Source organism: Ictalurus punctatus, chromosome 27 (genome assembly GCF_001660625.3).
Source record: "Ictalurus punctatus breed USDA103 chromosome 27, Coco_2.0, whole genome shotgun sequence".
Taxonomy (NCBI): Eukaryota; Metazoa; Chordata; class Actinopteri; order Siluriformes; family Ictaluridae; genus Ictalurus; species Ictalurus punctatus.
In genome coordinates this window covers 12,527,948-12,543,931 of record NC_030442.2, presented here as the reverse complement: position 1 = coordinate 12,543,931, position 15,984 = coordinate 12,527,948, and the positions used below count along the sequence as shown (strand labels likewise).

Here is a 15,984-nt window from a genome sequence, read left to right as displayed (position 1 = left end):
TGTGTGTGTGTGTGTGTGTGTGTGTGTGTGTGTGTGTAGTGCAGTGCAGCTCGGTCTGATTAAAGCATAATCCTTACACTCCCTGCAGCTCCAACATGTCATCCACTGGAAACTATTATGAATTGCTTCTCCATGCCCAAGCCGTACTCTCCAGCTGTGTGTTTTACGTGGCTGCGAGTGGCTCAGAAACGTTCTGGTGCTGGAATCCAGTTCTTAGGACAGAAATAAACTGGGTTTTGTTTTGTTTTTTTTGGAGTTTTTTTGTGCAAATTGGACACGTGAGCAGTAATGGCTCCATTGGGCAGTTTGTTTCTCTCTCGTCTCCAATTGATGAGGGATGCGTTTAATCTCCCTCCCAGGCCATAATATTCTAAGCTTTTTGCTAATAACAGTTCTAATCCCCTGACTACTGATAAATTGGATGAGAGGCATTAGCTTCAAAGTAATTTTCTCCATCCTTCCGCTGCTTGAGGAGATACTTAACACTGTTTCAATGTGCATTACTAATTTGAATGATTCTGTTTGTAATTTTATTTATTTATTTGTTTGTTTTTTTGTGAGACCTTGTGATTGTTTTCCTTGGCAATTTTTTTTTCTTTGCTAGTTTCTGCTAATTTCCACGACAAAAGAGTCCGTTCTCTGCCATCGAAATCAGTTTAGTTCCAGCATCAAAAGGCTTCTGCTCTGCAGCTGAAGAACCAGTGATGTCTGAGCTTTGGGGGCCATTTTGTCACCATGACAACAGCTCAAGCAACGTGCCATCATTACCACCGTTGAAAGAGTAAACAGTGAGCAACGGAGTTTTTAAATGCTAATATTGGAGAAAAAATTTTCATCAGTGCCAACACTTTACCGGCGCCTAGAAGAAGTTGAATGGGACCTACGCTACTAATGGTAATGCTGAAAAAGCGTCTTTTGAAGATGCACATGCAGACTGAAACATTAAAGCATGTAAGGATTTGATTTGAAATGGTTAAAGGCAAACAACTTTGGATAAAAAAAAAAAAATGGATCGTTTCAGGTCTGAAATCTGATTGGCTGATCTGCATTCGAAAACCATTGTAAAAATCCATGATATAAATGCAGATCTGTGACCTATGCTACACATATGAGATATATATATATATATATATATATATATATATATATATATATATATATATATATATATATATATATATATATATATATATATATATATATATATATATATATATATATATACACATACATACATACATACATACATACATACATACATACAGTCAAGTGAAAAAATAAGTACACTCTGTGGAAATTGTTGTTTTGTGGGTTTTTCTGTTTGTTTTTGTTGTTGTGTGGTTTTTTTTTTTTTTTTTTTTTTTTTTTTTTTTTTTTTTTTTACATATTTGGACAAGCATTTGACCCTCTTTGAAACAGTGAATATTAGTAAAGGTAATACATGCTATCAAATGACACATAAAATTGACATTTAAATTAACAAAAAGCAGATCAGCCACATGGGAAAAAAAGTAAGTACACCCTTACTTCACACCTTTAAATTCATAAAATTAGAATCACTTGTTGAAGATTGGGTGCCAGTGATTAGAACCTGCTTAGGGAGTACAGGTGGAACCGGTCTTCTTTATACCTCTCTCCTATCTAGTGTCTGGTGTCTCCTTTGTTATTGAGGTGTGTGGTGTCGTCATGCCAAGATCTAAAGAGTTCTGTAAGGCCTTCAGAAATAAAGGTTGTGGATGCCTATGAATCTGGGCAATTTGCCTATGAAAATTGCCAATTTGTCCAGGACTGGCCGTCCCAACAAAACAGTCAGCACATGCAAGAAACCCCTCAAACATCTTGAAACTGAAAGAATATCGCATGGAAGAGAGGTCAAAAATTCCTTGTGGACAATTATGTAAAATGCCTACAAGAAGTTATTTCCTTAGCTTCTGAGGCTAAAAGTGTACTTACATTTTCCACAGAAGAATATCAAATCTATTGATATTTCTGTTGAATAAATGATTAAAAATAAAAAGCTCATCTTGTGGTTTTGTTCAAGTATATCAACTTTATTAATAGGCACTGTTTCAAAGATGATCAAATGTTTGCTTGTCCACATATGTCAAAAAAGCCAACAATTTGCATGGGGTGTATTTGTTTTTTCACATGACTGTATATGATACCACATATACTTTATTTTTTACTACATATACATATTTTTAAAATCTAAACTTTGTCATTCATGTAAGTGTAATGCTTTATTTGCAGCATATCTGCTGTAGTACGTTTGTTCCCTCTGGCTTTCTTATACTGAGAGACAGTAGTGGACTTTGTGTGTGTGTGTGTCAAATTAAATGGGTCTGTTGATAAGGGAGCTCATCTTTACTGCTTTTCTAATGAATATTGGTCTCAGTGACACACACAGGCACTGAAAAGAGCATTATCTGTGCGTTGTCAGAGGGTATTATAGACTGTTTTGTGGACAAACCAGCAATAGCTTCTTGTTGGCAAAAGGCTGCCTGTATTAAATTTGTCTCACTAATGAGTCTGGTAATGTCATTCTGGTTGCCAACAAACAGGACATGGGAGCGATTTTCTCAGATGATCTATTATAAACAAGGCTGCCGATACTCTCAAAATAGTAATGTGTTTGGCTTTTCTCCGTTTTGCCTCACGCTTGTTGCCTCATCTGGCCTGTGCCTGGTTTGAGTGATGATAAGCCTCAGAGCTGCAGCGGAGGAGCTGATTTACTCTGCTCAATCCACTTCCTGAGGTGAGCAAGAGAAGTGAAAATGTCAGGGGTTTAGTTAGTGCTGACACACCTGAGCGCCAGCACTCTGACTGCATTTCGCTCTGAGGCCATACAGCACGGCTGGAGTGTGTTTTCATACTCTGCTGATCAGGCTGCTCTGGTCCAAAAAATATATAACCTGTTAAGTCTGCTAGGAGCAGCTTGTGACCGTTGTTCCATCCAGGCATACTTGACAAGTGGAATATTTAGAATATGAACGCCTGAAGTCCGGTTCACACTGCACAGACAGACGCCGAATAACGGCAACAGACACGTTTGTCAGGTTTGTCGGATCATTATGTTAACCCAGTCGGAGTCTGTTGGCGTTCATCGGCTTTAGTTTTCAGACTGAACACGTTCAGTCGGCATCTGTCAGGTCGTTTAATGTCAGACCGGTGTGGTACAAGTTTCCAACAAACTCCGATGTAATCTGACCTGGGCACTAACCATTGAAATGACGATGAGGCAAGCGTCCCTGCAATCTCCATTGAAACGAAAGCCCGTGTGCTAGGCGCTAGGCGCACACACTTCTAAATAGGCTGTTTCCATGCATTATTTAATTCTTGCATGTGAGGGCTAGTTTATTTTATTATAAAACTCGCCTCGGGTGTTCTTGCTGTTTGCAGGACTAAAAGAGTGATAAAATATAAAACTAACTCGAGACTAGGCTAGTTTGGTGTCACTAGCCAAGTGGAGGCACAACTAAGCTATCACTGTATGAGTTTAGCTGCTACAGTGCCATGCAAAGTACATTCTGTCCTTATGCTCTGGTCATATCATGTTCACGTAAACTGGAATTCATATAGACGTTTCCACACCTTGTTTTCCTGCTCAGCTTCAGAGGATGCTAGCGTTTCAGTTTCAACACCGTATATCCATTTATTCCCCCTCACACTGACTGTGTGAGCTAGCGTTGGTGGATTTGAGAGCTGTCAGCCAATAAGACGCGAGTATTTCCATGTGTTTCCTGTAAACCCTGTCTGTTTGGCCTCGCCTCCATTCACCGCCATCATCTTTTAGTGATTTTCAGTTACGTAGTGACAAACCGCTCCAAGTGGAGAATTATTTGTGGATAAAGAAGTCGTCTCCGGGGCTACAGCCCTGAACGCCCAGCCTAGGTTACACCCCTGGACAAACTGAGCAAAATTTTTAAATCTTTGCACATCCTCTCCAGAGTCTGCAGTTCTCTATAAATGTAAGAAAGCGCCCCGTCTCTCACATCGCAACAACCAAGGCTTCGCCCACAACCTATTTCATTTCACTCTTCGTCTTTTCAAGTGAAGAACAGCACGGAAAGACTCTAGTAATTGTAAAATTTTGATTGTGGTAAAAAGATGATCCATTTTTAACCCAGTCTGACTGTCCGTAAAAAAAAGTTTGTTGGTGTCTGATGGGGCAGTGTGAACATGACCGTCGTGTTGAAGTTGGTGATTGTCGGTGTTGGTCGGCATCTGCCGTGTGCACCGGATTTTAAAGCTCCTGTTAGTGTATTTTCATGAGTAGCCGGAAGCTTTTGTTTAGAGCTTGATGTCAACAAAAGGAAGAATGTATTTTTCAGTCTAAGTGGCGAGCTGTATTGGAAAAGCAGATGATGTACGTAATTAGGAACATGTGTTTGGCTGCTACTACCTTTTGCCAAAGAAACTCTAGAGACACCATTCCTACTCATTGTCTGTGTTGTTCTCATGTATGTAGCGTTTAGTCTGTTTTCCTCGGTAGTGCAGTTTGTTTAAGCACGTGAGAATATAGCAGTCACACTTGGACGAGGACCAAAATAACGAATATAAAGTCTAGTGTGGCTTGTTTGCAGTGAGAGAGACATTTTACCTAACCGCAGGATGTGAACCAAACATCACGTGTATTTCAGTTTGTGGCTGACCTCAAACTAGTTTTTTCTTGAACTATCTAGTCATTTATTAAGCTTTGTGGTCTCTGCTCAGGTGATTTTGTTTTTTTAGGTTTTTTTTGTTTGTTTTGTTTTTGTTTTTTGTTTTGTTTTTAAATAGGTTTATTTACAGTTTTTCCTTTGTTGTATTTCTGACCAATGAAGCAAATGGTTTTTACGATAATGTTCCAGCCCCACATTCCCCTCAGCCGATTATATTTTTATTCTTCTTCTTAGGGCTTGACATTAAGCACGGTCATGTGGTTGTCCTTCAGGCAAGTAAATTAGTCATTCACTTGGTTCAAATAAAATAAAAAAAAAAACTTACTTGCCCGGAGAGAAAATAAAAGGGATGACTTCTTTTATTTTTCCGATTGTGGTGTAACTATAATTATTTAGAAGCAATATACTTTGTGTTCTGTCACCTTACTTGAGTCATTCAACTTTAAACCGCAGCACACCAAACCGTGACATGGTAGCTGGCAACTGCACGGTTTCAATCCTGGAAAGAAGCAGAAGTTTTTCTCATTTGTAAGTCGCTTTGGATAAAAGCGTCTGCTAAGTGAATAAATATAAATGTAAGCAAACACTCACATTTCATTTTTCTAATCATGTTTGTCTTCATGTTGTGCTGGTGGCGTTTTCCTTTGTCGTGGGAGAGAAGTGGATCATGCCTGAAGGCACTTGTCCCCTTGATTAATGAACATGACTTATAATCAAGGAATACTTCCCTTTAAAAATAAATAAATAAAATGAAATAAAATTTAAAAAATTACAATATAAAAATATTAGCTACTTTTCTAGTGTATATCAAGCTGCTTTAAATTCACTAAGAGTTACATGCTCAAGCACCATGTCAAATTTTCTGTTTCTATGCTGGCTAAAATTACCAAAGACTGCTTAATAGCACACATGCTTGCACTGAGCAGCGATGTAGCTAGCTACGTGTGTTTACGGTAACATTACAGCAAGTGTACGGAGCTGTGACCATGACCTGTCAAATTCATCTCTCCATGTAGGCATCAATTTCCTCTCCCTTTCATTTTCATAACCTGCGTTAGATTCTGTGGTCTCTTTCACTTGCCCGTCCAAAAAAAAATTCTCTTGTCCTAAGCGTTAATGTCGAGCCCTGATTATTTATTTATTTATTTATTTATTTATTTGTGTTTTGGCTCGTTCAATTATCTTCAGTGTGAAAACACACCAAATAGCAATTGAAACAGAATTATCAAAATGTCTTCCAATTCTGATACATGGACCGGACTAATGAGTGTGAAACATTCCTGACGCCCCTGACAGCTTCTTCTGAATATCCTTCACCATTTTTGTTGACCTTGCTGCCAACTGCAAAGGAAATGTGATGTATTTTTCTGGGTTATGTAGCATCAGACTACAGTATATTGAAAGTACAGGTGATGTCAGGTAATGCCAGTTAGGTTTATTTTTCCATCTCGATGAAGACTAGAAAGACTAAACTATACAAACTGTCAGTAAAATTGATGTTATTAATTGATACTCAACTGTAATAAAATGAATTGGTTTACCCTCTGAGGCAAACCAAACCGCATCCGACAGGGCACAGACCACCAAATTCCTGATCACGCTGGTCTCACACACAAGCAACTTGGTGCACATGAGAATCATCGCATTATTTTTGTTTGGCTCAATTGGTTTTACACGCCAATGCCCCCCCCCCCCCCCCCCCCCCCCCCCCCCCCGACCAGAAAAGGGAAAAAAAAAAAAACGGCCCTAAAAACCTTAAAAGGAATGGGAATTAGCAAAGTAGCTGGAGTGTTGAGACGATTGCATTCAATTTATAACAAAAGCCCTAGATGGTGATGCATTGTGTTAAAAACGAGCCTCTGGTTAATTAGTCTGAAGCTGCAGCAGTGCCATCAGTGTCATAAATAGGCTTTTAAAAATGTGAGCACAGTAAAGCTAAAAGCAGGAGCAGTAACCACTCTGTATCAATACCAATCTTAGCTTAATTTTGCTGTAAGTGCTGTGCCCCTGAAATGTGTGCAACATAAATCTCCATTATATTTTTAACTTTCCCAAGTAATATTTCCAAGCTTTTTCTCTCAAATGCTCATTGCATTGTTCGTTGTTGTTATACAGCATTCCCAGGCAGTTCTGAGCGAGAAGAAATACAGTGGTTTTGCAATAAGGACCTCATTCGAGTCTGTTGTTGTTAAATGATTATTAAGTGACACAATTTGTTGCTGGAGGCTTTCAATGAATTGCCGGTCTGAAACATCCCACAGGTAAGTGATGAAATACTATGTCATGTGCATAAGCATTTGCGTTGTTCCTCAGAGTCGAGGAAATTGCCTAATAATGCTCACGTACTATGACATCCATGAAAATCCATCTTGCCTGAAGTCGGTCTATTTTCAGACCCAGTGCAACAACAGTTGCAGCCTTTTGCAGGATCGAGAGCAGCTGTGTTGCACGGTTAACATACCAGAGAGGGTTTGGAAAAGTAAGAGCCATCAGATCTCCATGCTAACTCAGCACTCTAGCACATGTCCTCGACAAAGGGCTGTGTCCTGACAGGAGAGATCACCATACAGGCTGCAAATAATTGTACCACAAAACCAGACACATTTTCTCCTGGGCCCTGGGAGGTCTTTTTATTTTTTTTATTATTATTGTTATTATTATTAAAAAAGGGCCAAAGTCTCTGGTTGAAATCCAGTTTCTAATACAGTCTTGGTCTTGGCAACATGCTTCACCTCAAGACTGGTCGCAGCGACCGTGAGACACACGAGTGGTATTAAGATTTAACTTAGCTGCATACAGTGTCTCCTTGGCAAGATTTGTAACGCCCTTCATTTTTCTGAAGAACATTTCCATCTAAAGAAGTAATCGGCCTCCGCTCTTACACAATCTCACACTGTATTATAAAGTTTTTTTTTAATTATAGAGTCCTTTTCCAGATCTTTTATTCCCTTGAGCAAAATTGGTTTTGATTGCCATAAAGCTCCCATTTTACATGATTGGGTCTTGAAAACAATGGAGCTGTCAGTACAAGCTCTGGCATTCATAAGCCTGCATTCATAGCGGTAGCCTCAAGCCCTCTTTGCATTATTTCTGGGTGCATAGAGAGCATGCTGCTGGTTTAAGTGGATGGGACAGGCGTGGAGTCTCTGGAGCAAATCTGTGGGGCCGGTGGTGCCATCCGTGCTGAAAGCTAGGCATTCACTTCTCCCGCTTCCTGTGTGCCAGCTTCATACTATCCCCCTTACTGACAACCATTATCAGCCCACAATACCTCCCAGTGTTCCCAGAGCCCAGGGTGCCAGAATAAGAGCACAGCTGGGGGTGGTGGAGCCGTGTCTGGGTGCAGATTGGTTGTTTATCCCCTTGTGGAAATGTTAAACTTGGATCTAGATTATTAGAGAGTTTGAGGAAGATGATAGATCACTGGTTATGCGAGTCTCACCGGAAACCGAGACGAAGGAGGAGAGTGGGAATCAGATGGATGAGGTTGAAGAGGGGATAGGCAGCTGTCTGAGGGAGCGCATAATAAATGATTCAGGTGCATTCAGCTCTCGGGTGGAAATTCTACTTCATACTTGATATCTAGTATTGCCAAGGTTTGGCAATAATGTTCCAGCAGAAAAGTACTGCCACACATTTAAAAAAAAAAAAGCAGAGTGTAATGATGTAAGGTTTACCAAAGGTTATGTATCAGGGATCAAGAGGTGTGGAAATGGGGTGGCATACTAATGGTCCAGTGTTATCAGAGTTCTGACAATGCCTACAATACTCTCAGTAACATGTATAGGTGTGTCATTTATATCTTCAGCATCAGATGCTCCATAGCCCATAGAGCATCTGATACATCTTAAAACTTGTGGCAGTGAAAGAGTTCAAAATCTTAAAGATTGTAATTAATTGGCTATTTGTGTTTCCTTGTATTCTGCACCACTTATTGACGGGATCAGCTTCTGAACATCGTAACCCAACAAGCTTTTTGAAGCCTGAAAGTCACTAGGTTTTTTTTTTTTTTTTTTTTAAAAAAAAAGGTTTGCGATATGTTTGCAACAGTTGGTAACAAGTAAAGGAGGGACCATCGCATATTTGGCAATATACTACAGGAAAAACTGTCTGTCTGATTCAATTATCCATGATTCCTAAATTACTGAGACTAAGTCTCTAAGTTACCAGTAAGAACAAACTCTTCAAGATTACTAGTTTAGCTAGATAAATTATTGGTATTCCCACCCCTGATTTATCAGACTGTCATTTTCATATACGCTCCGGAAGTCACACACAATTTTAAATGATCCAGACCACCCATTTTATCAGTATTTCAACCCCCTTTCTTCTGGCCGCACGTGCAGAAAGGCCAGCTATGGTAGGAGTTTTGTTCCTATGGCTATACGAGCATTAACCACCTAGGTAATCAGTCATTGTGATGCCATCTTTTGCTCTGGCATTTGTTGTATGATCCTGATGTTTTCTTTTATTTATTTTTTTTAAAAAACCTTTTTTTGTCCCCTTCTCCCCTCTGATTGTTTTGATGGTTGATATGTATGGTGGTGTTTGTTTTCTACACACTCATGGTGAAAACAAAGTTCCTCTTTGAGGACGAATAAAAAAAAAAAAATCTAAGTCCTCACCTCTTCAGCCCATGTTTCCACGTATGGAACTTTGTTACTTTTTTTAGCTTGTAGTTTGTTCTCTAAAATGCAGCTTGTCCAAATACTTGGACCTTGTTCAAATAGGTTCGAATTACATCTCCGCAACACTGCTGTGGCATCTGATCTCAGGATTACACCGATCTCAGCCATACCTCTCGCACATTAGCAGGGCTGAATACAAATGATTCCCGTCGCAGGGCACATCTGCGGCCACGCAGTCGAGCCCATGTCATCCACGGGGCTGCCTGATCATGGCCTGGCCTGACTCCACATCGCCGCTCTACGACTTGCAGTGTCTCCCCCTACGGCTTGTGAAAGTGGTGGAGTCTGAACTCTGTCTCTTTTCCCGAGGAAGCTGTGAAAATATCAAATTATTTATAGTTCTTCAGAAAGGAGACGAGCTGCTTATCTTTTTCTTTTGCTCTGCTGCCTCCTTGCAGCCTCAGCAGTGGGTAGAGAGAGGAGAGAGGATCCGAGTGGAAATGAGAGTGAAGGATCACTCGGTCTGCTCTGATCTTTCATTTTCTCTATATGCAGTGCCTTTTTGGCAAATATGAGTGATCCTTTTTTATGAGGCAATATTTTATGCTGTTTAGCTCCGACAGGCTGCTGGTAGAACGCAGACCTGTTTAGAGAGCATTTAGGATGTGGTTCGAAGCAGCATATGAATCCCTCGTGAACTTATAAAATATTTGGTGCTGTGCAACAACACAAAGTCTGACCATGCTTCTTGTTGTTCTACTCGGTTAATCCTCAATCAGTTCTTTGCTAAGCCTCCCAGGTCAATCAGTTTAATTTAGTGTGTACACAGCCTGTTGTTTGGCTAGATGGATCGAGCCCATTGTGTGATTGCTCATTCTCTGGCCCCTCACCTTAGGCTTGGTTTAGCCTACACACAGGTGCCGGGTATTAACGATTTTCGCGGTCATGCCTTTGTTGCCGGTGTGTCTGCTCTGCCGGTGCAAGCTCGGTAATTAGCAGTGGTGGGAGTTCAGCCTATTGATTTTTATTCCTGGCCAGGCAAATGAAATGCCATGGAGATGATGGGCGGGAAAATCCGCCTCTGCTGATTGCCATTGTTTACCACGCCGTTCGATTAAAAGGCCGTGCTCAAATCAGAGCAAGAGCTGCGGTCTGTCAGCATGAAAAAGCCGATGAATATGGAGCAGCTGGAATTGCATCTGCTGTGCTGTTTATCTTGCCAGTTAGACTAGTTTTTCAGTGACGCGCGCGCTGCAGGACACCCGTAGGTGACTTTGACCTGGTGCATATCCAGCCACTATAATTTGGTCTCTCAGGAGACACTAGTCTCTGCGTTTGGTGCAACAGATTGCTCTTTCTCAAAGACAAATTTAGCAAACAGAATAACTCCCCATGGCTGGCGGCTGCTCCGCGCTCAGACAAGGTAAACTGCTCAGTATGCTGCCGGGAGCTCGGAGCTCTGGAGGCGTATGCTAAGATGGTGGGCAGATATTGAATTTTCTTCCTGTCAGGGCACGTTCATTGAGTATTCATGTTATGAGGACTGATATTGATTAGGCCTTTTAAACTATGCTTAACATGATCTAGGAATGCATCAGATCGTCTTTAACCAAATTCCTGATCATCACCAGAATGCTTTAGGGTATATGGATGTTGGACTTGAGGAATATTCATAAAGAGCATGATTGTTTGTTTTTTTTTGTTTGTTTTTGTTTTTTTTTTGTTTTTTGCATAATAAAGGAGCTTAATGAGATTCTGAAATCTTAGTGGAATGCATTTTAAATAACATCTGCACATCACGAGTGGCACTGCCATACTGCAATGATGCGTCATTGCGGTTTTCAGAGCGCTGTCTATTTTGGTGTTTTTCAGATCAGTGAAACAAAGATCTAGACCGAGTTTGCACCAATAAAGATTAAGCAAGCCGTGCCAATCAGCAGAGGCGGCTTTTCCCTCCCTTTATCTCCAAGGAATTTTGTTCGCCTGGCCAGGAATAAAAATCAGTAGGCTGAGCTAAAAATAAAACGTTGCGTTTTAAACATTCAAATGTGAATATTTTATTTCATTTGAAAGCATTATTATGTAAATGTGAATAGTGAAATTCATTCATTCTGACAGCCCTAATCTGGATGCTTGGCTTTAAATGGGCTTGTCTAACTGTCTGACATGAAGTTAAGGGTTCACATTAGGGGTGTCAGAACAAATTTCACTTTGAATCCAGGTCCTAAATTGCACCATGAATCCAAGTTTTGGTAGGAAAGTGTTTTCTAAACGTTTTGGTCAAATGAGCCTTGCAGTGATTGAGGTTCTGTTTAAGGACTAGTTCGTTTTAATTACATGTACCCTTTGGGGATCTTTTCAGGTGTTTCAGAGAAGAATGATAAACCCATCACGTGTGCTTTCATGACTTTGACACCTTCAGTGTGAATTGATATGTAATGTGTGTTGATCTTTTCTCTCTAGGTGAGGAGTGAGAATGCGTTTTCTGGCCTCCCGGGTACACTACAAGACCCTGATAGTGATCTGCGCCCTTCTCACTCTCGCCACCGTGGTGCTGTGGAACAGGTGCACCAATGAGAAGGTGCTACGTTCCCTGCCGCGGGCCCCTTTAGCCCCGCCCAGTCCCGGAGCAGCCGGACTTCAGCAGCAGGCCCAGCCCCCCGAGGCCCCTCCAGTGGTCGGTGGTGGAGTCCGATATGAGGAGATCGACTGCCTCATCAACGATGACGTCACTATTAAAGGGAGACGTGAGGGCACGGAGGTCTACATGCCCTTCAGCTGGATGGAGAAATACTTTGAGGTGTACGGCAAAGTGGTCCAGTATGACGGCTATGACCGCTTCGAGTTCTCACACAGTTATTCCAAAGTGTACACTCAGAGGGAGCCTTACCGCCCCAACGGTGTCTTCATGTCCTTCGAAGGGTACAACGTGGAGGTCCGTGACCGAGTGAAGTGCATCAGTGGTGTAGAAGGTGTGCTACATGTCTTATACTGTTTATACCTGTAATGCCATGTATATATTCATAGCAGGCTGAGTGGTAGAGCAGAAAGCTTGAAGGTTATAACAGTGCAACTGTTTTTACTCATGTTCAGTCTATGACATTACCACCTGACAAGCATACAGTTTCCGCAGTAATTACAGCTCTTTTCAGTGAGAGAAATATTTTGAGGAACATTCAGATAAAGACCCAGGGAAATCTCCGATTGCTTTGTTATAAAGCTGTGCACTACAAAGTAGACATATGTATCGGGATTAGGATCTCAAGGTAGACCAAAAAAAAGGTGCTGGGATGGGCAGTTTTCATTCTCATACTTTCAGGAACGAATGAGTATATGAAACTTGTAGGACAAGGAAAGATTGCATATTTTATTGTATTCGTTCCTTCGTCTTCAGTATCTGCTTTATCCTGGTTAGGGTAGTCACTTGAAATGACTTTTCTTTATATTTTAGGGGATTAGAACAAACTAAGGTCATTAGAAAAATATTAGCAGTGGGTATAAAGAAAGCTAACTGCAGGTGCAGACAGGGTTAGGTTGGATTTGTCAGAATTCCTACAGGAGTTGTATTAAAAACACTCTCCACACACCTCTACTGCAAAGAAATAAATAATTAGTGACATACCTACATTTACCTTGCCAGAATTGATCACCTTTCATTGTAAAGTGGGCGGTTCTGTTTTAAGTTAAAGCTTTTGTAGCATGTACCAATCACAGAGCTGTTCCACAGGACATTTGTGTCTTGTCTTGTGTCTTGCTGGATGTTTAGCAGCCACTCAGGATTGATAAGATATAAACATTTTAAATATTTGACACTATATTCTCTGGGAGTATACAGCCTCAGAGCTTAGACCATTGTGTGGGTGGGTGACTGAAATCCTGACACGGAGGGGGGAAAAAACTATCAAATTGAAGGTTTGTGACCTGAGAAGTAGAGATGCTTGCTGGCTGAAAGTATTAGTTTTCTCTCATGAGGCCCAGCATTTAAAGAGAGCAAGTGCAGTGGTTGCACAAAGACATCCAGCCATTGCAAGAGCAGTTTGTTTAATCAAGTTAAGCGCTTTTAGATACAGTATTTATAACCATAAAATGATAGTTCTGTGTGGAAAATGAATTGGTGTGTTACATTCTTGGAACCACCAGCTTGTTTTTCTCTATTTAGTTGAGTACATTTTCTGTTTTTGTTAGTTCTCTATATAAGTGTGAAAATGATCTGATACTCCCCTCTCTCCCAGCGGTTTTTTTTTTTTTTTTTTTTCTTTTTTCTTCATGGATGTGTCACTTAATTCTGGTGTGTAGGTGAGAAAAGTAGAGAGAGAAGCATAAAGAGAAAAGCAGGCCTGGGGTTGCTGGTGGGCTATAAATAGTCATTTAGCCCTAGAGCCCTGGTAAGAGTTTTCCGGGAAGGCAAGCTTAAGTAAATCCACCCCTAGCCTCTCATGAGTAATGGACCATCAATGGACTCGCATTAAGCAAATTAAACTGAGATTGATCCAACTAGATTACAGGAGTTGATTGTGGTGACCCCAAACTTAATGTAGAACCTTTTTTGTGCTTGTACGAACATGCATCTTCCATTTCACTGCGGTGAGCTGGGTCAGGAGAAGAGGAAGAGCGTCTGCTCCGAGTGGTCTTCTTTGCTGCTTCAGTCGTGTCTTTTGGCATCTCCATCACTCTGTCCAAGAAACACATATTTTTTTTCTCCTTGGCATCGAATGTGGTGTAATCAGACATCTCAGTCACAGTGCTCCATCACTGTCAGTGAGAACTGAGAGTGAAGTTCCCTTCGCATTTATCTCTTGCTGGACGTATAGCGCTCTCTCTCTCTCTCTCTCTCTCTCTCTCTCTCTCTCTCTCTCTCTCTCTCTCTCGCTCCCTGTCTCTGTGTGTGTCTCTCTCTCTCTCTCTCTCTCTCTCTCTCTCTCTCTCTCTCTCTCCCTCTCTCTCTTTCCCCTCTCTCTCTCTCCCTCTCTCTCTCTGCGCTACTCCCTCTTTAACACAGGCACAGAGTTGCTGCCAAATAAGAGGAGGAGCAGCTCTCCTCGGACTCCTGCTTTGTCCTTCACTCTGGCACATCCGCCTCCCACTCTTTCCTTTTGCTGTTTGCAGACACTGTAGTCCCAGTACACAATGCACATGCAGATTAAAGCAAAAAGGGCTAACGTAGCGGCACTGTGCAGTCCGGACCGTTTCATCCAACCGCATTGTTCCCTTTTAAATATTTTCCTGCCAGCACACAAACTAACAGATCTAATGTTTCCAGGTTTCGAGAAGCCTGTTTTTACTGTGAATGAACTGCTGGCACAATAATTACTTGAGAGGTACTCAGAATGATTTCTCTTTCTGTTTATGTTGCTGTCAAAAACGCAAACTAATCCATTATCCTTTAATGCTGGCGTCTTTCCACACTGTACGCTATTACACTAAAAATATTGCCATTAAATGGCATCATATTCAGGTTGAGGTTTGCAGCTACAAACTAATCACGGTTTATTGCCGAGGAAAGAAATAAATAAAAATGATCAGGCAGTAAATGCTCTCAGCTTTCCATTCAGTCATTGGAACGGAAACTAGGTGGTGGCTTTTTGAGTGGAGTTTTGGACAAAATCGTACATTTCTTCCTGTAACCAACTTTGACACCTCTGCTTAAAGACGACACGTATTTCACTAAAACAATGTGGATACCCCCTAGACCAAGGGTTAACCAGCCTGATCTGCACCGGTGTGGGTGCAGGTTTTCATTCCAACCCAGCAGTAAATTGGGTGCCCCTGGCCTTGGCTGTATTGTTGTGAAGATTGTGTTAAGGAGCCAGTTTAAGAAGCACAATGGTAAAAACAATCAGCCTGCCTAAAGATGTCTAACACCTCACTAGTGATTTGATTTGAAGTACTTGCATAGCTGCGTGCTGTCATGAAACAGACATGTGCTTAATGACTTTTTAATCAGCTACTAAATGTCTGTGATGCTTCTCCGCCACAGTTAGAATGTAATTTTCTTCTTTTTCACTTTTGGGGCAATTTAAAATGCTGTAACTTTACTTCTGGTTGAGATACATACAAACAGAACCATAATTCAGCTCAGGAACGTCTGTTTTCACACACACAAAAAAAATGTGTATATAATAGGGCTGCGCAGTTAATCGAATATCGATCTCGATTACGATTTTGACTGCCCACGATTACATGAACATGATCGACTGCGATATTGACGTTTAAAGTTCATCCTCAGCTCATAGAAAACTCCGCTGCAGATCAAATCAAGCGCTTCCTAAACTTACAGCCACTCACCATAGAGTGGCGCAGGGATGACGTCATATTTTGTAATGCCAAAACCTGGAAACGAGTTAGCATTTTAGCGCTCACACTGCCAGCTTCGTTTCAGGTTTCAGAGCGCGCTGTGAGCTCCAGCGCTTGTATGAGGGGAAATCATGACACTAACAAGTTGCTGAATGAGACTACAGACGTTGTCGTGGACATTAAACGTCATCACGCTGAACAGGAAACGTCTTTGCAGATAAACTGGGTCCGGTATTCCCAAAAAAATACCCTGGATGAAGATTCATACACAGAGTAAATCCGTATTATGGAAAATGTTTTTAATTCAAGTTGTCAGAACTTGGCGATGGTGACGTTGAAGTCGAGCGACCGTGGTGTTGTTCGTTTATAGCATACGGTGAGCTGTTTATTTCTGGCGATTG

The 15,984-nt window shown here is 41.2% G+C and overlaps 1 protein-coding gene across 6 annotated transcripts in view; it reads left to right on the top strand.

Annotated features, from left to right (window-relative positions):
* glceb (glucuronic acid epimerase b) overlaps window positions 1–15,984 on the top strand; it is a 71,826-nt gene that overhangs the window by 43,120 nt on the left and 12,722 nt on the right. For 5 of the 6 annotated variants that reach the window (XM_017458600.3, XM_017458602.3, XM_047151478.2 and 2 more), the window contains one exon: window positions 11,753–12,261. In XM_017458600.3, coding sequence (XP_017314089.1) covers window positions 11,766–12,261 — 496 coding nt within the window. In that variant the 5' untranslated portion in view covers window positions 11,753–11,765. Of the gene's footprint in view, window positions 1–10,241; window positions 10,713–11,752; window positions 12,262–15,984 lie in introns of those variants that run through there. The other variant, XM_017458603.3, reaches the window with a different exon arrangement.